Below are 21,228 nucleotides of genomic sequence, written 5' to 3'. Positions count from 1 at the left end.
CGTCTTCTTCCTGAGCGGTATGATGGCTGCGTGGTCCCATGGTGTTTACACTTGCGTACTATTGTTTGTACAGATGAACGTGGTACCTTCAGGCGTTTGGAAATTGCTCCCAAGGATGAACCAGACTTGTGGAGGTCTACAGTTTTTCCTGAGGTCTTTTTCTTGGCAGATTTCATTGGATTTTCCCTTGACGTCAAGCAAAGACGCAGAGTTTGAAGGTAGGCCTTGAAATACATCCACAGGTACACCTCCAATTGACTCAAATGATGTCAATTAGCCTATCAAGCTTCTAATACCATGACATCAGAATGAGTGTAATATTCTGAGTGTAACATCAGAATTTTCCAAGCTGTTTAAAGGCACAGTCAACTTAGTGTATGTACATTTCTGACCCACTGGAATTGGGATACAGTGAATTATCAGTGAAATAATCTGTAAACAATTGTTGGAAAACCTTTTGTCACGCACAAAGTAGATGTCCTAACTGACTTGCCAAAACTATAGCTTGTTAACAAGAAATTTGTGGAGTGGTTAAAAAACGAGTTTTACTGACTCCAACCTAAGTGTATGTAAACTTCAACTGTAACTTTATAAATGCCCCCTGAGCTTAGTTGAAATCTACTGAACCAGAAACAAAAGTATAATATTGTTTACAAACATTGGAATAAAAACAAAGTAAATGTAAACCTTATATAGCCTCAACATGGTTAAAACACATTTTTTTTTTATCATGGATGGTCAGTCCTTGCATACATAGTTCTAACTACATTTAAGAGTGATTACATTTTTCCAGCCACATCCCTCAGCATTTTAGTGAAATGGGGACGGGATAAAAGCTTTGTTTCAACTGCGGATTGCCGTTTAAGGATGCAGAACTGTCCTAATTTCATGCTGAACCATACTGACGCCATAACTATATACACATAGGCAGACTTTACTTCCTGTCACCCTGCAAAAACTTCCTGGTTTGAATGTCCTTTGATATTCTCCTTCCTGTTTGAGGCTGGCTTGTGACAGCTGCTCTCTCTGGTATGCACTTTGGCTTAAAATAACTTCTGCTCAAGTCAACACTTGGCATATCTGAATTCTTCTCACAACAAGGGCTGCGTTTACACAGAGCCCAATTCTGGTCTTTTGCCCAATTATAAGCAAAAGAGCTGATCTGATTGGTCAAAAGACCAGCTAGTGAAAAAAAATATATATATCTTAATTGGGCTCCCTGTGTACACACAGCCCCAGGTGCCACTGTTCTGTGAAGTGCTGAGTACCTTGCAGTTTAGAAGCCTGCTTGCTAGCAATGGACTTGAATTTTTAAAGACCTGATGCTTGCTAAATATGCGAACATAATGAGCAGTGATATGGAGGTCATTCAATGGCCTGTGAGCTGCAAAGGAGCCAAGTGCTTAATGGAAATGTAATGAGCGTTGCCAGTGTCCCAAATTCTGCAAATAGATTGACGTAGGTATTTTAGGCAGTTAACAACCTGGAATGTACCAACTGCAGAAATCTTCCCAGCACAATTTGTTTCTTGGTAGTTTAGGACAAGTATCTGTGATACATCTTGTTTTTGTGTCCTGCTGAAGAATGTGATTGTAATATACTAGCAGAGAGAACAGTGAGATATCTCTGCATTGGCACCCTTTCCCTGGCCCAATGCCTTGTATGGATGTCATGCCATGCCAGGGAACCAGCCCTACACTGTGACCTTTCCAACTTATCTGCTGCTGCAGAGGGCGGGAGCTACTCAGGACTGCCATGTGAACAGCCGTTGCTTGACTGATGTCTTTGATGCACACAAGTAAAGGAGATAGTATGTGTACAGTACGAGAAAGATGTGAGCATAGCCTACACACCTTGTATAGAATCATTAGACAAGGCTGTGATTCAAAGCACCTGTACTTTTGAAGCAAATGTAACATTCAGTTCTAATTGTTTGTGAATCTCTAAGACAACACGCACACACACCAGAATCATGTGTGGCTTTGAATATATCCCAAGTGGTATGATATCAAAGCCCCTCACTTCACCCTGACCCCTATTCCAGTGACACAGTCCCCTTAGAACAGTGTCTAACTGGTGGAGCATGGTGAATTCTTGAAACCCGACCTACACTGTAATTCTACCATTTCAGTATTTCTAAATATGCACCCAGCAGACCCACTCTCTTGGCCCCACATTGAACCAGAGGTTTAGGGGCCAAATAAGTATTCTGTTCATTAAAAGATGGTTGGCAGAAGGGAGAGTATTTATTGGTGTGACTTACCTGGAGGCATGACTATAGCCTCTCTCTCTTAATTCAATTCAAGGGTCTCTCTCTCTCTCTCTCTCTCTCTCTCTCTCTCTCTCTCTGTCACTTGTTATCATCTCACTCCCCCCTCTCCATTTTTCCTCTCTCTCCCCAGCAGTGTTATGATAAGTAGTTGGTCTGCTTTCTGTCTGTGGCTTTCTACTCCTTGGGTTTCAATTCCAAACATGGTTATCCTACTAGGGGTCTCTCTCTCCTCCTCTCCCTCTCTCTCCCCTCACCCTCCCTCTCTCTCTCTGTACTGCCAACTGTGAGCTCTCCAGAGTAAGCAAATGGCTGAGTAAAATAGAGAGAAAATCAAGAGACAGACACAGCAAAACATAGACGGGGAAAAGAAGGGAGAAATCCATTCCAATCATATTTATGGTGTAATAACTGAAGCAGGACAAAGAAAATCTGTAGTCCAGCTGTACGTAAGAGAGCAACAGAGCAACTTTTGACAATTCATACTATTTTTTTGCAACGTATTCTCTGTTTTGACAATACCTTGATTGAACTTTGAAGAAATAGAACAACTCCAGTGACAACTTTTCAGACTCACTGGTAAAGTAACAACAACAACTTGAGGCTTGAGTGGAGGACAAACTTTTTCTTCCAGCTTTGACCTCAGGTAGCATAGTAAACTTTGGAATATTCTGAGTGTAACTGTTTTTTTGGAACTTATTGAACAACTGGACAGTTTTGTTTGGAATAACAGCCTCCCTCCACCATGAGTGCAGACAACTCCACCCTGTTGGAGACCGTTTTCTACGGCCATCCACCATGTGATGGCTGGACCAACAACACTGAGGGGGCCTTCTACCACCTGGGCAACACCATCTTGTTCCTGGGCTACATGGGGGGCAGCAGCGCCTACGGCTCCCTGTTCATCTTTGGTTTCATGACGCCTGCCTTCACCTGCCTGGCCCTGTGGGGCTGGATGACCATGTGTGGGGTGGATGTGTTCACCTGGAACCTGCTGCTGCTGGTGGCCTGCGTGTTCCAGATCTGCCACCTCATATACAGGCTGCAACAGGATGGTTTGGCCAGCGAGGAGCTGTTGGCCCTCTACTCAGCCATCTACCTGCCCCTGGACGTGCCCGTACAGGTGTTCAAAGACATTGTGGGGGCCTGTGAGAACAAGGTGCTGGCCCTAAGAGTAGAGGAGACGTACGCAGTGGAGGGCAAGACGCCCATCAACCAGCTATCCTTTCTGCTGTCAGGGAGGTGAGCGAGAGGAGGGTGTCAGTTCTAATGTCTGTATCATACCACTTAGAATGCATGATCAATAGTACGTTACTTTGTTTGTTCTTGGTAGTATGTTACTGGAGATATTGGAACAGACCTGAGTCTTGTTTTAGTTGAGTTGCTGGAGGAACATAGCCAACTGTAGTTTAGTTACATTGCTGTAGGTAGATTGCAATTGTCAGGTAGTAGAGTTAGTGTTCCCAGTGAATGTTCTTCTCTTAGCATTTTATCTCTTGATCTGTCTGTCCAAAAAAAACAATGGCTTAGACTATGGCTTATGGAAACCTGAGTGAGATATATCACTTACCAACAATATAATTAAATACAGAACACTTTTAAGAGGTCATGTGTCCTCAGCAGTGTTGGAGAATTTACTCTGAAAATATAGTTTACCAAGCTACCAATTACCTCACACTGGAAGAAGTTAAACTACACTACAGCTACCCTTAAGAAAAACATATCTTACTTAACTGAAGTTACTAGTTCACTACATCCAAACTACTCCTGAAAAATGATCATATCTAAATCTGAAATGTCATAGACTACAAATTGCAAGAACAGATCACTCTGGAGTCAGATGTTAACATAATGTGTAATTTAGCCTATTAAACACAAAAAGTTAATATTAGGCACAAAGTGTTTCATGTGAGAATTAGGCATGTCTGATATTGAAAAAGAAAGGACATTCTTGACTACTTCACCCATATTCTATTTGAGCTAAAATAAAGTACTGTGTAATTCCCAGTAGTTAGCTACACCACTACATGGCAAAAAATGTATTACTTACTGAAAACACTACCAAGATTTTAATTTAGTTCAACTACCACCATGCTACTGCAAAATGTAATGCAATTACTAGTTGAACTAAATGTAATTCACTACTCCCCAACACTGGTCCTCAGCAGTGACTCCATCACTTCTTAGCTTTTTGACTAATATCAGGTTTAGTGTGTGTATCAAGTGTGTTGGGATTGGGAGGGTATGGTTAAAATGTCAGCCCCAGACGTTGTAAAACACAGAGGATTCATGTTGCTGACTCACTGTAGTGTACTTGCTCCCCTTAGCGGCAGACAGCTGGGTCAAATACATAATGTCAAACACTTTATTTTCAAGTACTTGAGGTGTGCTTGATTTAGATCATGTGGGACTATTACATAAATTCCATTGTACCGGGCAAATTAAATCAAGTGCTGTTCAAGATTTTGGAAGTATACGATGTATTTGACCCAGGTCTGGCAGCTGCTAAAGTGTTGTGATATCCAAAAGATTTGCTCTCCTTAGGTTGTGTACCAACACAGTTAACTAACTCCTCATATACTGCCTCTAAAATGAATGGTTCATTAATGGTACTGACAGCTATGTGAGTGCAAGTCAAGTTTATAACTTCATATTATCATATGCAAATAACATTTGGTGTCATAAGATGACATCTGTTTATGACAAGCAATTCCTAGTTTCAATTGATTCAAATGAATACCATCAACATTAATCAGACATGAAAGAGCACTGTTGGAATGTCTGTGATTTATAAACCAAGAATAGATGTTTTCCTCTGTCTATGTCGAACTTGGATTACTTCCCTGAGTGTTGAGGTTAAGGACATAGATATTCATGTTAACTTGTTTCAAGGTTTTGGATCAAACCTAGTGATGTGTGTATTCCCTTTCTTCTCTCATTATCACCTATCCATACTTTCCCCCACTCCTCTCTTACTAACCTTGCCCTTTCCTGCTCTCCCTGGTAGGATCCGTGTGTCTCTAGAAGGACAGTTCCTCCATTACATCTTCCCACTCCAGTTCCTGGACTCTCCTGAGTGGGAGTCTCTCAGACCCAATGAGGAGGGGAACTTTCAGGTACCGGACAGATTCTCTTCATTCATTCATTCATTCATTCATTTCTGAAGCCAGGGGTAAGTCCTTCACACTTACCCCTGACTTTTGACATTCCTAACCACCAGGTGACCCTGACGGCGGAGACGGACTGCCGCTACATCTCGTGGTGCCGGCGCCGCCTTTACATGCTGCTGTCCAAGGATCGCTACATCACCCGCCTCTTCTCCGTCATGCTGGGCAGCGACATTGCCAACAAGCTCTACTCACTCAATGATAAGCTCTTTGCCAAGAGCGGTGTGCGCCTCGACATCCGCCTGCCCAGTCTCTACCATGTCCTGGCCCCCTCACCCCCGGGCAGCGAGGGTGAGGTCTGTAGTGGCAGTGGTAGTGCAAGGGACCGGGTAGACCCAGTGGAGCAGCAGGAGGCAGCAGTGGTGGATGTGGTCCCGGTGCCTGCCTACCAGAAGTCAGAGCCTCCAACACCCCCGACCCCACGGCTGCAGATACAAGAGAAGTCCCCCAACCCATCAACTGCAAGCCCCCGCCAACCCCAAGGCTCACACCCCCAGCGCCAGCCCTGGCCTTCAGACATGGAGATGCTCTCTGGTGAGGACTCCACCAGCCTGGTCCTGGAGGACTTCGCTGATATGACCGGGTCCTTAATGGATTATGGGAGTGAGAGGGATTATTTGAGGTAGAGGGCAGGTTGCTGGAGCTAACACACTGGGCCACTACTTAAGCTACATGTAAGTACACCTGTGTGCAGTGAGAGGGTGGGCTGGGGAGGGGGGGGGGTGCGTGTTTTGCTTGCTGTGTCCACACTCTCACTAATCCAGTTTTAAAATGGCAATGCCCTGTGTTAAAGAACCTCATTACATCTTTGCAATTATTTTCTGTTTGTTTTCACACATATTCCATCTATCTTATGCAGAGGCTATGCCCTGCTTGCTCCTTCGTTTTTTTAAAAATTATATGAATGTTTAGAGAGTGAGTTAGTAATCTTAATACATTTCTTGTTCAAAATGAATGAGCCTGAAGGGAAGAACATTAGATTGACCAAAGAGTTGGCAGAACTGGGACACCTCACCTCTTGGGTACCCACTCTGTCTCTGAGGATTGTTGTTATTCAGTTTACCTCCACTCCATCTCAATGGAGATCTGAAGCCTCAGGAGCTCTAACCCCAAAACTCTTGCTGGTCTAATTCTCTACGTTATACTGTATATGTATGTACCGTATATTACAGCCTCTCCACCACTCCTCTTCCGGTATGTGGCATGCCCTCTTGGTAGCTGGATGTACTGTAGAGTGTGTATGGAGAGTGTGTTTGTTTAGCTAGGTTAGTTAGACTGTACTTTCTGGCTGGATTCCAAAGCTTGGCCAGATGAAAGACAGTGTTGTACACAACAGTTTACCTGAGGGTGACTCTGATAGCTTATGTTGGTTCAAACAGATGGGGGTACCATCTGTATATATGTTGGAGGTTTGTAGTTTGGACCAGGACAGGGAGACAGCAGGGTGGGAGGCTGGCAATCATCTGTGTGTTTTTCTCTGACAGAAGCAATGATTAGAGCCTGCTGGAAACTGGGGATATCCTGTCAGACAGAGATCCAGTGCCATGCCATTAATCCACATGCCTACCCACTACCCCCTCCCTTTCCCCCTATCCCAAAATCCTCCCTGACCCAACCGAGGGCAGATCGTGCTTCGGGCGGAGGAGGGAGAGGGGGGCAGGAAGGGGGTTGGATTCCAGGACAGCTGCTGGGTGCTTGGTGGAGGGCTCTGGCTCTGCTGTCATTGTAAAGGCTGCTGCTGACCTTCAGATGCAGGCTATGGTCAGTTAGACAGTGGCTACGGCAAGCAAGGGAATGAGAGGGGTGAGGGTTTGACAGGGGCTGAGAGAAGGGCGAGGGATGTGGGTCATGTGAAAGCAGAGACCAGCCAGGCTCAGAGAACAGCCTATCACTCCATGTCATTGTGACATCACAGGTCAGTAGTTCCTCCATCTCTCACTGTTAACCTGTTGTCAGGAATGTGAGGACTATGCCGGTGTAATTCGACCAATGGGAACGTTCGTTGTGAGATCATGTTGCAACCTTACACCATACTATATGTTCAGCTGTAATGCGTGATACATAGCATTTAGGTGAAAATGAAATACTCTCTGTACTTGGACAAGGTGAATATGATCTGCTTGCCTGCCATAAGGAAGGTTGTCGTAGTAACAGTTATGCTTGTTTTTTGACAGATGTTCTCTGTTTATTCCACAGGAGGGGAAACCGCTGGGACTCTACCAATGCGATACCAGAGAGGAAGAGCTCCTCTGGCTCCCACGGACACCCCTAAGCTGTGATAGTTTTACCAAAAGTGCAAACAGTTCCAGGTTGTCTTTATTACAGTCATGCTGTGCAGCTTATAACACTATCACAAAATGTTTATGCATATCTACAGCATTTTCCTGAGAAGACCAGTGGAACTGCAGGAAAGACAACCTGGGATATAACTATCACCACTGTCCTGGGTGGAATCAGGCCCACCCAACACCACATCCCAGTCTCTCACCTAACATTATCTCACTCCTGTGATGTCATCTGTGCATGACAATAAAGGAGAGAGTGAGACTCTGGACACTGAACATAATTATGTTGTTAACTGAATTTATTAGTTAATGTCACAGAAAAGAATCATATAGTCTTTTTATTATGTCACTCACATCTCCCATTCATCTGGATGGAAAGCCTTTTGAAGTGGAGATAGGATTATGCTATTATGATTCCACATTAAACTAATCATGTGCATTAGATGTTTTAACAGCCGGGGTTGGGTTGGCTAGCTAGGGGCACGTTAATCTTGTTTGTTTGTGCAGACATAATCTGAGAGAATAATGTTTGACTGAGAGCATGCTAAAAGGGTTTTCTCTTCCTGCATACATATTTTCAAATCATGATTCCAAATTTAACAGGCAGACACACACTTCTGCATTTTGTCTACGTGCTTGTAAAGGTGAGATGTCTCACACACATTTAGTACATTTAGTACATTTAGTCAGAAAACATAGAACAGGGACTCTACTATTTTGTTTTTGTTGTCCCCCCCCCCAAAAAAATGTGGGCCTACATATACATAATGTGATAAACATGTATTTTCATGGGGCCAATCTTTCTCCATAAAGTTCTTGGTGAAAATACATTGACTGTCAATTTTTCATCTATGTCTCCTCTCTCCTCCATCCTCAGTCCGAATAAGATTAAGTCTTCAAGTTTATCATGACGAGGTATTCAAACTCATCACAATTTGAACACATTGCTCACCCCTGCTTCTCAGAGCTGTTTTGCTTCAACAGAAGCTCTTATTAAGAAAGTGACATTCAGCTGCATCGGAATGATTATGTACAGCGATACTAACGCTATTAGAAAATACAGAACAAATGTAACCAGAAGAAAATTGTAGCGTAGTCTGGCTGTAGGTGGTCCATCAGTAACATGTGAGTGTGTTTGTATGTATATTTCCAACAGGAGCTATTGGCTGCATGTGTGTGTGTTTCTGTGTGAGCTGGAAACAGACTACGTCCCAGTAAAACTCTCCTCATTTCCTTTCCTTCATGCCTAATGATAAGGACAGGATAGGCTTCCTCCTTACTGCTCAAAGCATTCCACATCATTGATGACAAAGGAAAGGAGACGAGGAGAGGATGCCAGTTCAGAACTATTGGGAAGTTGACACAGCGAAAGAAAAAGATGTTGGTGCACAGGTTGTGTGTGTTCAGGACATAAGGGTTCTCAGTCATTCCCACACAGCTGCACAAAATCATGGTTCCACGGAGATCCTCGTCTAATGTCAATCTTCTTCACACACAACGACTCCACTTCTCTGAAAGAGAAAATGATGAGAAACAGTGTCATATGCACGCACAGGTACGCACACACAGACTGTGTGTGTGTGTTTTAAATAGATGAAAGGACACATACCTGACAGAGGGGAACTCTGATATACAGACAGACACAAAGTGGATGTCTCCCTGTCTGTAGAAGCGTGCTCCAGTGTTCTTCAGCTGGATGGAGTCTATCTCACACAGTGGCACCAGGTGGGCTATCACCCTCCTGTAAACTGTACCGTCTGTCTCTCTAGAATACACACACACACAGCATGACTGTTACTGAGAATATAATCCATGTTTACGTATCATAAAGTGAACAGCTGTGATTCATGCTGCTGTCTAAATATTTGTTTTGTCTCTAACAGTGAGGTTAGAGGTTGTTATACCTACAGCCTGAGTCTGTGCTCTGTTTCAGGAAGTCCGCTGGTTCTTAGGGTCACCTGCACCTCAGCAGTCTTGTCCAGGGGGGATACCTCTAGCTGCACCAGGATGTGATGGGCTGAGGGGGAGAGGGTGGCGGAGGGGGACGGAAAATAAGTTCATCATCATCACTTCAAATATTGCTTTATTTAAGCATTCAACTGTGGGGTGAAAGTAGTGGTGATGTGTCATGAAAATTCAACAATCTCCGGCTGGACAGTCAGTCCGAGATCACGAGAGGAAGGCTAGATGCAGCTACTCACCACAGAAAGGAGGTGCAGAGGTTGTCAGGAGGAAAAGCTTCTCTTGTTGAGGAAGAGGAGAGGCTGTCATACCGCTGTTCTCCAATAACCCTGAAACAGACAAGGACACATGGATGTACAAGAGACAGAGAGAGTGAGATGTAAAGTAGCCCTTCCTATCGCATCTATGACAGATGAAAGGCCTCCAGACTACATTAATCTCTTTGTCTGTATACTGTACGTCTGTAACTGTATCTGCAGTGCCAGTGGCCACAGTGATACTGTAAGTGGACACCAGACCAGACGTGACACTAGCTAGGTCAGACAGAAGCCCTATCTCTCATTGAGTGAAATCTGATTAAGGTGAAAATGGAAAGTGTGCTGGGAACTTTTAATATGATTAGGCCTATTCAAAATATCAAAATATGAACGTGATGAAAATAATTGACATATAGCCTACTATACATGTATGAAGTGGCTTATTTATATTTTTTACATTCCAATTTTTTATTTTTTACCTTTATTTAACTAGGCAAGTCATTTAAGAAAAAAATCTTATTTTCAATGATGGCCTAGGAACAGTGGGTTAACTGCCTGTTCAGGGGCAGAACGACAGATTTGTACCTTGTCAGCTCAGGGGTTTGAACTTGCAACCTTCCGGTTACTAGTCCAATGCTCTAACCACGAGGCTACCCTGCCGCCCCAATCATCAAAGTACTCACAGACAACAGGTTGGTTTAGTTTTCAGGAAATTGTGTCATGTTGATAACCCTACCTATTTGTGGACATGTGCCATTGAAGACACCTTGGCAGCCTAAACAGCGCCCCTTGAGGAATTCCTCATAGCTGGAACAAGGGATGCCAGTCAATGGGCAGGTCCCGTTCAGTGCGCTTATGTAGACGTGGAGCGCCCTCATGTGGTCACAGATCACATAGCCATACACTGGAAAGTAGACAAGAACTGACAACAAACGAAGAGGCTCAGGTAGCCATCAGTTTACCACCAAATATATCTGCTTGCTAGCAGTGGATGTTAGTGCTTAGTTGATAATGACATGTCTGAAGTTTATGTAGGCATATCATACTATCATACACAGGCACAGGGGTATCATGGACGCTGTAGAATATAGCATTTTTTCAAACACCTGAAACAGATTTTCCTGCAATTTAGAGACATAATTGTTATAATTGATTCTATATAAAAAAAAACATGTCTATTTTTGTTGCATATTTAAGCATACCTCTTGAGGTGTTTGTATCCATCTGACTGGTGGTTCTTATTTTTTAAGAAACTAAATATCATTCTCTTCATCTCTGCTAAAATCTGGGTAAAAGATTGAAAGGAATGTGAGTCTTAGTCAGTACATTTAGTTATTTATTGCTTTTCTAAAGTCTACCAACCTTGCCAGCAGGCATGCCAGCTAAGATAGATAGTTATCAGGTTGGGAGATTGTGAATCTATCTGGGCTAGCTAAATCCAACTTCATAAAATTGCTAGGTGGGCTAGTAGTATTACAGAGAAACAACCAAACAAATTTAAAAAATAAATCTGAGGGAACATGTGCCCCTGTGCCCCCTATGACGCCTCTGCACAGGCCTCTATGCCAATTGTAGTAGGATGTGCTTCTCAATTTAAATAACATTACACCAATTAAACATTTTGTTGGCAAAAGCACACACTTACTTGACTCAAACCTTGAGCGAGCGCAACCTGCCTGGTCCATCCCGCCATTCAGGAAGAAGTCAGCATGGCCAACAGGGATGGAGATACCAAAGTCTGAGAGAAAATATAGACAAAAGGCTGATATCAGGAGATTGTCAGGTAAGCAGTGTTGTTGGGGTGCAGCCAACCTTTGTGTAGTGACTATGACAGAATTGCAGAGGAACTAGACCTACAACAAAACAGAACACACTAGCATCCAAGCTAGCTACCTAGCCCAATAACCAGCAAGCTAGGTGGAAAGATAATTGCAGAAATCTCTTTGCAATAACATTGTTTGTGTGTTCTCTTACAGTCAGAGTCTGTGTGGATGGCCTCTACAAACAGTGCATCTGAGGGGTCAAGACGGTCAAACGTGTCGGCTCCCTTAAACATGGGTCCAGCTGGGTCCAGACCTACAGGAGGAGATACAGACAGAGCAGTGAATGACTGAGTGAGTGATAGGCTACAGCAGGGATGGGAAACTTTGATGGGGTTGGGGTTCACAAAAAGTTTGAACTCTTTGTGAGGGGCCACGGTGGCTCGTAGGTCTGCGTACACACATCCATACAGAGCCGTGCGAGTAAAACATTTAAGTGGTCCTCCTCTTGCTAGCGGTTTTAGAGTTAATTTCCTGCAATTCTACTCATTTTGCTATGGGGCAGTTTTACAGCAAAAAGACGGGGCATATGGCACACACACACAGTCTTGTACAGCTAACTTTATTGGGACATAATTCAATCCCATTCAAAATAATATTTTCTCTAACCCCTAACCCTAACCTTAACATTAACCCAAAAACCTAACCTTAACCCTAACCCTAGCTCTTAACCCTAACCCTAAAACTTAACCCTAGTTCCTAACCCTAACCCTAGCACTAATTCTAACCTTAACCCTAATCCCCCTAGAAATAGCATTTGACCTCGTGGGGACAAACAAAATGTTCCCAGTTGGTCAAATTGTTGTTTGTTTACTTTTCTTGTGGGGACTTCTGGTCCCCACACACTTCTGATCCACACACACACACACACACACACACACACACACACACACACACACACACACACACACACACACACACACACACACACACACACACACACACACACACACACACACACACACACACGGCTGTGACTTGCTGCACCTAAACATTCAGACTACTTCACATCACAGGGCTGAATGCCTCTACTCAGACAAAAACACCAGAGATAATGTGAAGACAGACAATTGTATGCATTGTTGTGCCGTTGTGTGTCCTCAGAAGGGTAACGTCTCCATCGTTCACAAACACAGCGCTTTTCAATGTCTGCTGTTGTTGTTTTCTGGAGAGTGCTCTCTCTTTCTCTGAAAGCCTCATTCAGTCCAATTGGCAGAGATGAAAGAGTGAGTGACTGCCCTGCTTTGTGGTGACCAGTCGTTGTCTGGCCCTGTAGAGCCTTGTTCTGCAGACAGTAGGGGCCCTGTGAAACTGTTACCGGGTCAGACACAGATGGAGCTCACCTGTGATTCTCCCTATCTCCCCCTTGAACAGGGTCCCCACGAATCCAGACACGTGTGCCCCGAGGCTAACCCCAATGAAGTGAAATGACTCCAGTTTGCATCCATGGTTCTGTGAGACAGACATCAGTTCTACGTTATTTTCATTACTTTTAAATTAATTTGCTGTTGGTCAGTGAACATTGAGATTGCATTTATTAGTATGTAAACATAAACAAATGATTAGGCCCTGACCTGGAGCTGGTTAATGAGGACAGATATCTGGACGGCCACCTCCTTGTAGTTCTCCACCACCAGGTTGTAGGCGAAGGAGGCCCCATAGACCCAGTCCACCACCACCACATTGGCATCCTGCGCCCGCAGCAGAGCCTGGGCCAGCTGTTTCACCCAGGACGGCTTACTGCCCAGAGCCCTGGGAGGGAGGGAGGGAGGAAGGAAGGGGGAGGGAGGGAGATAGCTTATACGTTTTATTTGTAGATCCCCTTGCACTTTATATGTGCCCATCAGCATAACTTCTCTCTCTATCTCTCTCACCTCTGTAAAGAGAGTATGAAATGACTGTGTCATGTTTTTGACCTCCCTCCCCTTCTCCTTACCTGTATCCATGGACAATGATATTGGTGGGTAGGGAGGAGTTGAAGTAGGAGTTGTTGTTGCTGAGGGACTCCTGACTGAAGAGGCTGGCACAGTCTGTATTCTTGCGTGTCAGAAGCAGGTATTGCACCTGTAGCTTGCTGCCCTGCTGACGGTACTCCAGCCAGGTCGTGTTGTTGAAGTCAGCACATTCTGATCTGGACTCCTCATCCTCCCTTGCTGGTTCAGAGGAGAAATATCCATAAAGAATCTTGACGACAACAACACCACCATCACCAACAACAACAATGACAGATGCACCATTTGCACAAAAAAATCATGTTTCACAACAGAGTTATTTACACACAGTGAAGTGGAATATGCTATAATAAATATGCTTAGAGCAAGGATAGTGTTTATTCATTACATGAACATGTATTAGGAAGAAGCTTCTGCAATAGAGATGAGTGGTACTTACCTGCTGTGGACGTGATGTAGAATGCTAAAATACTGAGAAAAGTTACCGCTGTTTTCAGTTTCCAGCCCATTCTCTTGAAAGAAGAATGTCACGATTGGTAACTTGTTCTGTAGCTTTACCGCTTAGGTTGGTGAACAGTGCCTCAGATCCTTAGCTTTGGAAAACCTATTTTCCCTCCCAACAGTGTTTGAAGTTATGCAATGACTATTTAATAGTACTGTAGTTCACTTTGGATCTAGAAATGCCATTCAATCCTCTACTGGTCAACAGTAACCTCAAACAGGGCAGGAATCTCCTTAAGAGAATTAAGTCGAACAAAATACGTTATTTCACAATGCCTGGCATTGAAATATTAAGTTACAACATCTGATTACAGTACAGAGATGGGGGGTTGGAGGAATTTCCTTCCCTGCTTTCTCGTAAAACTCAGCTGGCACAGTAAACTAGGCTTATGAAAACATACCCACATACCCATGTACCCCTCCTGCTCCAGTCGTTGGTCGGTGTTTTGCTTAGGACCCAGTGCTTGGTCAAGTGCTTAGTCTGTATGGGGGCTTGGAGGGCACTGGCAGTGGATCCATGACCTCACCGATGATCAATGCCTGTTTGTTTTCATGCTGGACTCTGGCCATCTGGGGGTGACACTCACTGTGTTACATGGTGATAAGCTACATTTCAGCATTGGATTACCAATTCTACCTTTATACTAGTCCATGTGAACCTAGAGATGGACCTGCAACTGTAATCTGTCACGCAACTTTAATATACACATTTACAGACCACTGTGATAATGATTATAAGCATGACCAGGGGATGGTCAGTTATAGGAACAGTCTTACAGGCAGCGCCTTGGGCAGTTATTTAGCCTTTATTCACTTTCTTTCTTTGGGTAACTGGGATGCTAACCAATCCATGGTCCACTTGCGTACCTCCTCCCAGCTATACCGGGGGACGTACCCCATGTCCCTCTGAGACCTCCGATAGGTGAAGCTAAAGGGCATGTTCAGCATGTTGAGGAGCTGCCGGTTTATGGGCGGGTACCTGAAGCCCAACGGCGACAACACAACACGGTTGAAGTCAAAATAGCTGATGGGCGGTGTGTCGTCTGAGATGTAGCAGAAGTTCCCTCCGATGGGGCCTCTCCGCTGGGGGTCTCACAGGGCGGGCGCGGGCGTCCTGGAGGTGGGCCAGCGCTGCATTCCCCGCATACACATGGTTCACCTGGGCCTCCGGGTGGGAGGTACGGTACAATACGTCCCTGTTCGGAATCCCGTCGCTCATGTGGCCCAGCAGAAATCGCCAGCACTCTCCGTAGATGTACATTAGGAGGATGCAGGTGGAGCCCCTCGCACTGGGCTTGCAGTGTGACCCGCTCAGCTTCCTTTTTGGTCCTGCAGTAAGGGGAACTTTATGGAGCACGTGTAGGGTGTGTTCTCGTCACCGTTGATGATGGGGTCTCCGTTGGCATTGGGGCCGGCCACCTCAATGCTGCTGGTGTAGATGAAGGATGCCATGCTTTCCTGGACGTAAGTCTACAGAAGGAGCTGGGTTCCTGAGGAAGAAATTAGATTAATGAGTATATTAGCAGGGTCAATTCAGTTTTCAAGTGCAGCTCAAGTATTTGAAAGTATCGGACATTTCACTCAGGACTGCTGCCAATCCCAACCCAATGCTTCAGTGAAACTTGACCATACCTTTGACGTTGACTCCGTGGATCTTGCTGTAGTCCACCTTCTCGATGACATCTATTAGGGACGCAGTGTGGTAGACCTCCGATGCTCCCTTACACGCTGTCCTCAGCAGCTTACTGTCCCTGATGTCCCCCTCAAACACACTCACCACAATGTCACCTCTGACCTCTAACAACAAACAGAAAAGCAAAAACGAATCAGAGAAGAAACAAGCCAAATAAAAAATGTTAAAATATCAATATTTACACCAACCATGGTAGGAATCGAGAACAAAAGGAGAGCTGGTACAGTATTTACCTTCCAGAGACTGTATGAGTTGTGGTCGGACATGACCAATGCTCCGGACTTGGTCCCCACTCCAAACCTTTCGCCCCACTCTATTATCCCCCTCTGCGACAACGTCTTTTTCTAGCCTGAGGGAATGTGCTGGAAGTGACGGTAACTCTGCCACTCTGGGGCGAGAAGTGAGGCAAGTTCTAGAGGCAGGCAGACGCAAAAGAGGGAGAGCGGGCAGGGAAATTTTATTCAACCAGTATCTGCCAAGGATGGCTACCAAGGCTGCTGGCCCCAAACCAGCCAAGGAAAACAGTTTGCAAGGACTTGAAAGTCAAGACGACATCTTCCAGATGACTAACGATTTGCTTTGCTCTCCCATTGACACAGTGATGAACTGATTCTCGTCAGAGTAGAGTCAATACGCTGCAGATTTAGTGGCTGGGTTTATTTTGACAGTCTTGGCCACTGATTATCACCGTGGTCTATAAAGCATCTGCAGTATATTCACCCTAACAGTGTAATTTATTCTATATCTGTGTAGCATATGTTGAAGTGGTTTCATCCTCTCAGAAACTGCCAAATGTATGTGATTGCAGCTGGTTTTGTAGGGTTTTGAACATATTAAGATTCCAGGGTTACACACTGGACATGTCTTATATAAACCCCGGATTGCTGACAGTATGTATTTGCCACTGAGAAGCTTTGAAGCCACTGTCCAGACACAGTCCTCCATAGGAATTAATGGAACTTCAATTAAATGTTTCAAGGACAAAATTACATGTATTTAAGTATTTGATTGTTGTAGTGTGGACAGTAAGAGTACTAAAAAAATACTTTAATACTTTAAGGAAAATGTTTTTATATATACAGTGCCTTTGGAAAATGTACAAACCCCTTGACTTTTTCCACATTTTGTTACGTTACAGCCTTATTCTAAAATGGATAAAATTCAATTTTATTAAAAATAAAAAACAGAAACACCTTATTTACATTCAGACCGTTTGCTGAGACTCGAAATTGAGCTCAGGTGCATCCTGATTCCATTGATCATCCTTGGGATGTTTCTACAACTTGATTGGAGTCCACCTGTGGTAAATTCAATCGATTGGACATGTTTGGAAAGGCACACACCTGTCTATATAAGGTCCCAGAGCTGACAGTGTGTGTCAGAGCAAAAACCAAGCCATGAGGTCGAAGCAATTGTCTGTAGAGCTACGAGACAGGATTGTGTCAAGGCACAATACTGAATACTTAGGTAAATGTGATATTTCCGTTTGATTAAAAAAATATATATATTTGCAAATATTTATATAACCTGTTTTTGCTTTGTCAATATGGGCTATTGTGTGTAGATTGATGAGAAAAAAATAAACAATTTAATCAATTTTAGTATAAGGCTATAATGTAACAAAATGTGGAACAAGTCAAGGGTCTGAATACTTTCCGAAGGCACTGTGTATATACACTTTTTTTTTTAAATGGCATAATTTAAAAGTATGCATTAAGGTGTCTGTAAACATGTCAAAAACGTTAGTCGTCCTTGGTCTGGTGCCAGGGCCTCTCTCTCTGCTCTCTCTGGAGGATGAAGGATGACGTCACTGTGACAAGGCTAGAGCTGAAACATGCAAAAGCCTCTCCCTCCTACAATGAGTCAGGGGTTAATAACACGGATACCTAAGCCTAAAAAAGAAGTGCTGCTCATCGATAACTGGCATCCAATTTGTCTTCTTAATAATGACTATAAGATATTAGCCTCACTACTTGCAAAAATAATTAAAGAAGTTTTGGATGCAATCATTGATGAAACACAGTCTGGCTTCATGAGGAACAGACATATTTCTAACAATGTCAGACTACTATTAGACGTACTTGACTACTCAGACCTAATAACTGAGGATAGCTTCATATTATTTTTAGATTTTTATAAAGCATTTGACACAGTAGAGCATCAGTTTCTCTTCCACTCCCTTGAGAGACTTGGCTTTGGGGATTTTTTCTGTAAGGCTATTAAGACTCTCTATGCAAATGGTAACAGCTCTATCAAATTGAAATATGGCACCTCACCTAGATTTGAGTTAAAGAGAGGAATTAGGCAAGGTTGTCCTATCTCTCCGTACCTGTTTTTATTAATCACCCAACTTCTTGCAAATTCTTTAAATAATAGTCCTGTACAAGGTATTTCCATAGCTGGTAAAGAAATTATTATAAGCCAGCTGGCTGACGATACTACACTTTTTCTGAAAGACGCTAACCAAATTCCCATATCGATCAATGTGATACAATCCTTTTCCAAAGCGTCTGGTCTATATCTTAACATTAAGAAATGTGAACTCATGGCTGTCAAAGATTGTGTGACACCTTCATATTATGGTATTCCAGTAAAAGAAGAACTTACATATTTAGGCATAACCATTACAAAGGATCAGAAGTCTAGAGGCTTACTAAATTTTAACCCTCTTATTAAAAAACCCCAGAAGAAACTAAATCAATGGCTACAGAGGGACTTATCTTTAAAAGGTAGAGTCCTAATAACCAAGGCTGAAGGTATCTCTAGACTAACATATGGTGCTCTATCTTTATATCTTGACCGTAAAATAAGCAAGGAGATAGACCAGATGCTTTTCAACTTTCTTTGGAGAAACCGTACCCATTACATTAGGAAAACTGTTGTAATGAACACTTATGAGAATGGTGGACTGAATTTTCTGGATTTTACTACTTTAAATAATACTTTCAAGATCAATTGGATAAAACAATTCCTAAGAAGACCCACTTCTATCTGGAATTGTATTCCTCATCATGTCTTCTCTACTTTTGGTGGCCTTAACTTCATGTTGTTTTGCAATTATAATATTGACAAAGTTCCAGTGAAACTTTCTGCTTTTCATCGGCAGGTTTTCTTGTCATGGTCCTTAATTTATAAACACAATTTTTCTCCACACAGATATTATATATGGAATAATCGGGATATATTGTATAGAAATACCTCTCTGTTTTTAGAATATTGGTTCAGAAATAATATCCTATTGGTGAGCCAACTGGTAAATGCAGAGGGTCTTTTACTCAGTTATAAATAATTCGTATCACTTTACAAGGTCCCTGTAACACCTAAAGATTTTGCAATTGTTTTAGATGCCATTCCCTCAGGTGTTGCTATGTTATTCAGGAACGTGTCAAGACCTGACCATCAGAGCCTACCTTCTATTGACCCTGTTGACTCATCAGTAGGAAAGATTTGTTTCTCTTTTGGTCCATTCAACAACAGAGCGATACGATCCTTGTTTCAGCAGGATGTTGTATCTATACCTTATGTCATGCCTTACTGGAATGGATTTATTGATAATATCTGTTGGAAAAAAGTTTGGATGTTGCCACAAACATACCTACTTGTTAACAAAATTAAGGAAGTTTCCTTTAAAATTATTCATAAATACTATCCTGCCAACCACTATATGAAGAAGTTTAAGGAAAACATCAACTCAAATTGCTCCTTTTGTAATGACCACCCAGAAACAGTTGTGCATCTTTTTTGGCATTGTATGCATGTAAGAAAACTGTGGCAAGACATCAGTAGGTTTATAATTGAACACATTTATGAAGATTTTACACTATTGTGGAGAGATGTACTGTTTGGATTCTTTACATACAATAGAAATAAGCGGAATCATTTTTATGTAATTAATTTCATTATTCTTTTGGCCAAATTTCATATACACAAATGTAAATTTACAAACAGAAAACCACATTTTCGTATCCTACAAAAAGAAATTGAACTGTATTTTAAGACGGTTAAATGCTCTACTAACAAAAAAGCTGTTAGAATTGTACATTTACATTACATTTAAGTCATTTAGCAGACGCTCTTATCCAGAGCGACTTACAGTAAGTATATGCATGTCCCTTAAGGTCCTTGTGTAATTGTAATGTGATATTGTACCCCCTAGCTCGATTGTCCATTGTTTGTAATCTATGTATGCTTGTGTTCCCTCATGTGCTTTATGTATTGATTTGTTGTTAATTAAAAAATAAAAAAAAAAAAAAAAAATTTTTTTTTAAAACATGCAAAAGCCTCCATATTCCACCTGCATCACTTCAACTCAACTGACCCTTCACTATGCCCCGCCCCAGAACTTTGGGCAAACAATCACACCGCTCCAATGGATAGGAACTGTTGTCAAGTCCCGAAACCTTGGAAAAGCTTACGTTTAAATCGCATGAAAGCCAGTGAGGACTGAAATACAGAGCCTGTAGATGAAGTTATACTTTTGTTACATCGTTTGCCAGCTCAGCTGGTTAGCTAGCTCTCAGTCTCATTGGCCACCAAACGTTGCTAACGCTAGCTAGCTAGCTATTTAATATAACTTGGCTGCAGTCCAAACTCAAAGTCGACAGCCCTCGGCCCTAAACCCTCAGCCCTTGAATGACCTTTTACATCGTCACAGTCGAGTGTACCTTACTAAATGTCCCTTGCCCAAGCGATGATCGGAGAGGCGACATCCTTGGTGCTTAAAAACAATCCATCTAAATGTATTGATGTACCGAGCAAGCTACAGTTAACCATTGCTGGCTAATTCGTTGAATAGTGTGGTAATTTATTCCCCCCCAAAATATAATTCCCCAAAATATGTTTATGACGCTAGTTATGTATTATAGGCTCCTCACGATGAGACTAAGCCAATTTCCCAACTCTAAAATCAATGTCATCTATATCTTTTAGCAAGCTAGTATCATCATATTAACTGACATCCTGAAAATGCAGCTCTGTTGATTAAATTTTACACTTTGCGGCCACCGGAGTTTGACACGTGACTACAGTTTGCATTGAATTGTGGGTCATATCAACCTCCAAAATTATCAAAGTTCTTCACTTGCTCCGTCAAGCTAAATCGAGGGGGCAATTTTTGTGAATTGGACCTCAACTTAATATTGTAGTCGAACTGCATCTGGTTTCGATGGGGATTGACGCTAGGGAAAGTGACAGGCAAGAGGGCTGAGAGGGTAAAAACTTATGTTTGGACTGCAGCCCTTGTTTTCTAAGAATGTGTTAGCTAGCTAAGTTAGCAAAGTTATGAATACAACTCCCATCTGCTCTAGACATCGGGATGCGATT

The 21,228-nt window shown here is 42.8% G+C and overlaps 2 protein-coding genes and 1 pseudogene across 7 annotated transcripts; 1 reads left to right on the top strand and 2 right to left on the bottom strand.

The window, feature by feature from the left end:
• Positions 1-2,504: 2,504 nt before the first annotated feature.
• Positions 2,505-8,551, top strand: LOC115128682 (popeye domain-containing 2-like). Of its 2 annotated transcripts, none has more exons than XM_029658760.2 (4): positions 2,505-3,511; positions 5,277-5,385; positions 5,490-6,110; positions 7,633-7,722. In XM_029658760.2, exons 1-3 carry the CDS (start codon positions 3,015-3,017, stop codon positions 6,060-6,062), a joined length of 1,179 nt encoding a protein of 392 aa, XP_029514620.2. In that variant the 5' UTR covers positions 2,505-3,014; the 3' UTR covers positions 6,063-6,110; positions 7,633-7,722. The 2 variants fall into 2 exon arrangements, with proteins under 2 accessions (XP_029514620.2, XP_029514630.2); XM_029658770.2 differs by having other exon boundaries at positions 2,509-3,511; positions 5,490-5,970; positions 7,633-8,551.
• Positions 7,760-14,705, bottom strand: LOC115128659 (phospholipase A1 member A-like). 5 transcript variants are annotated; one of them, XM_029658725.2, is made up of 12 exons: positions 14,615-14,705; positions 14,152-14,224; positions 13,697-13,913; positions 13,335-13,512; positions 13,104-13,212; positions 11,915-12,016; positions 11,586-11,678; positions 10,677-10,862; positions 9,923-10,012; positions 9,630-9,738; positions 9,331-9,486; positions 7,760-9,232 (listed from the first exon to the last, which is right to left on the bottom strand). In XM_029658725.2, exons 1-12 carry the CDS (start codon positions 14,624-14,626, stop codon positions 9,142-9,144), a joined length of 1,416 nt encoding a protein of 471 aa, XP_029514585.1. In that variant the 5' UTR covers positions 14,627-14,705; the 3' UTR covers positions 7,760-9,141. The 5 variants fall into 5 exon arrangements, with proteins under 5 accessions (XP_029514585.1, XP_029514609.1, XP_029514602.1 ...); XM_029658749.2 differs by having other exon boundaries at positions 10,677-10,844; XM_029658742.2 differs by having other exon boundaries at positions 14,623-14,700.
• A 108-nt stretch (positions 14,706-14,813) lies between these two features.
• Positions 14,814-16,172, bottom strand: LOC115104662 (3 beta-hydroxysteroid dehydrogenase/Delta 5-->4-isomerase-like; annotated as a pseudogene).
• Between the last annotated feature and the right edge of the window lie 5,056 nt (positions 16,173-21,228).

This window comes from Oncorhynchus nerka, linkage group LG1, assembly GCF_034236695.1.
Source record: "Oncorhynchus nerka isolate Pitt River linkage group LG1, Oner_Uvic_2.0, whole genome shotgun sequence".
Classification (NCBI taxonomy): Eukaryota; Metazoa; Chordata; class Actinopteri; order Salmoniformes; family Salmonidae; genus Oncorhynchus; species Oncorhynchus nerka.
Note: the sequence above shows the minus strand (reverse complement) of the source record. Positions and strands in the feature narration are given on the sequence as shown.

Coding starts and splice junctions, on each gene's coding strand:
- LOC115128682 (XM_029658760.2), top strand. CDS start 3,015: ATGAGTGCAGACAACTCCACCCTGTTGGAGACCGTTTTCTACGGCCAT. Junction 3,512..5,276: donor TCCTTTCTGCTGTCAGGGAG/GTGAGCGAGAGG, acceptor TCTCCCTGGTAG/GATCCGTGTGTCTCTAGAAG. Junction 5,386..5,489: donor ATGAGGAGGGGAACTTTCAG/GTACCGGACAGA, acceptor CCTAACCACCAG/GTGACCCTGACGGCGGAGAC.
- LOC115128659 (XM_029658725.2), bottom strand. Junction 9,487..9,629: donor ACAGAGCACAGACTCAGGCT/GTAGGTATAACA, acceptor TGTGTATTCTAG/AGAGACAGACGGTACAGTTT. Junction 9,233..9,330: donor TCAGAGTTCCCCTCTGTCAG/GTATGTGTCCTT, acceptor TTTCTCTTTCAG/AGAAGTGGAGTCGTTGTGTG.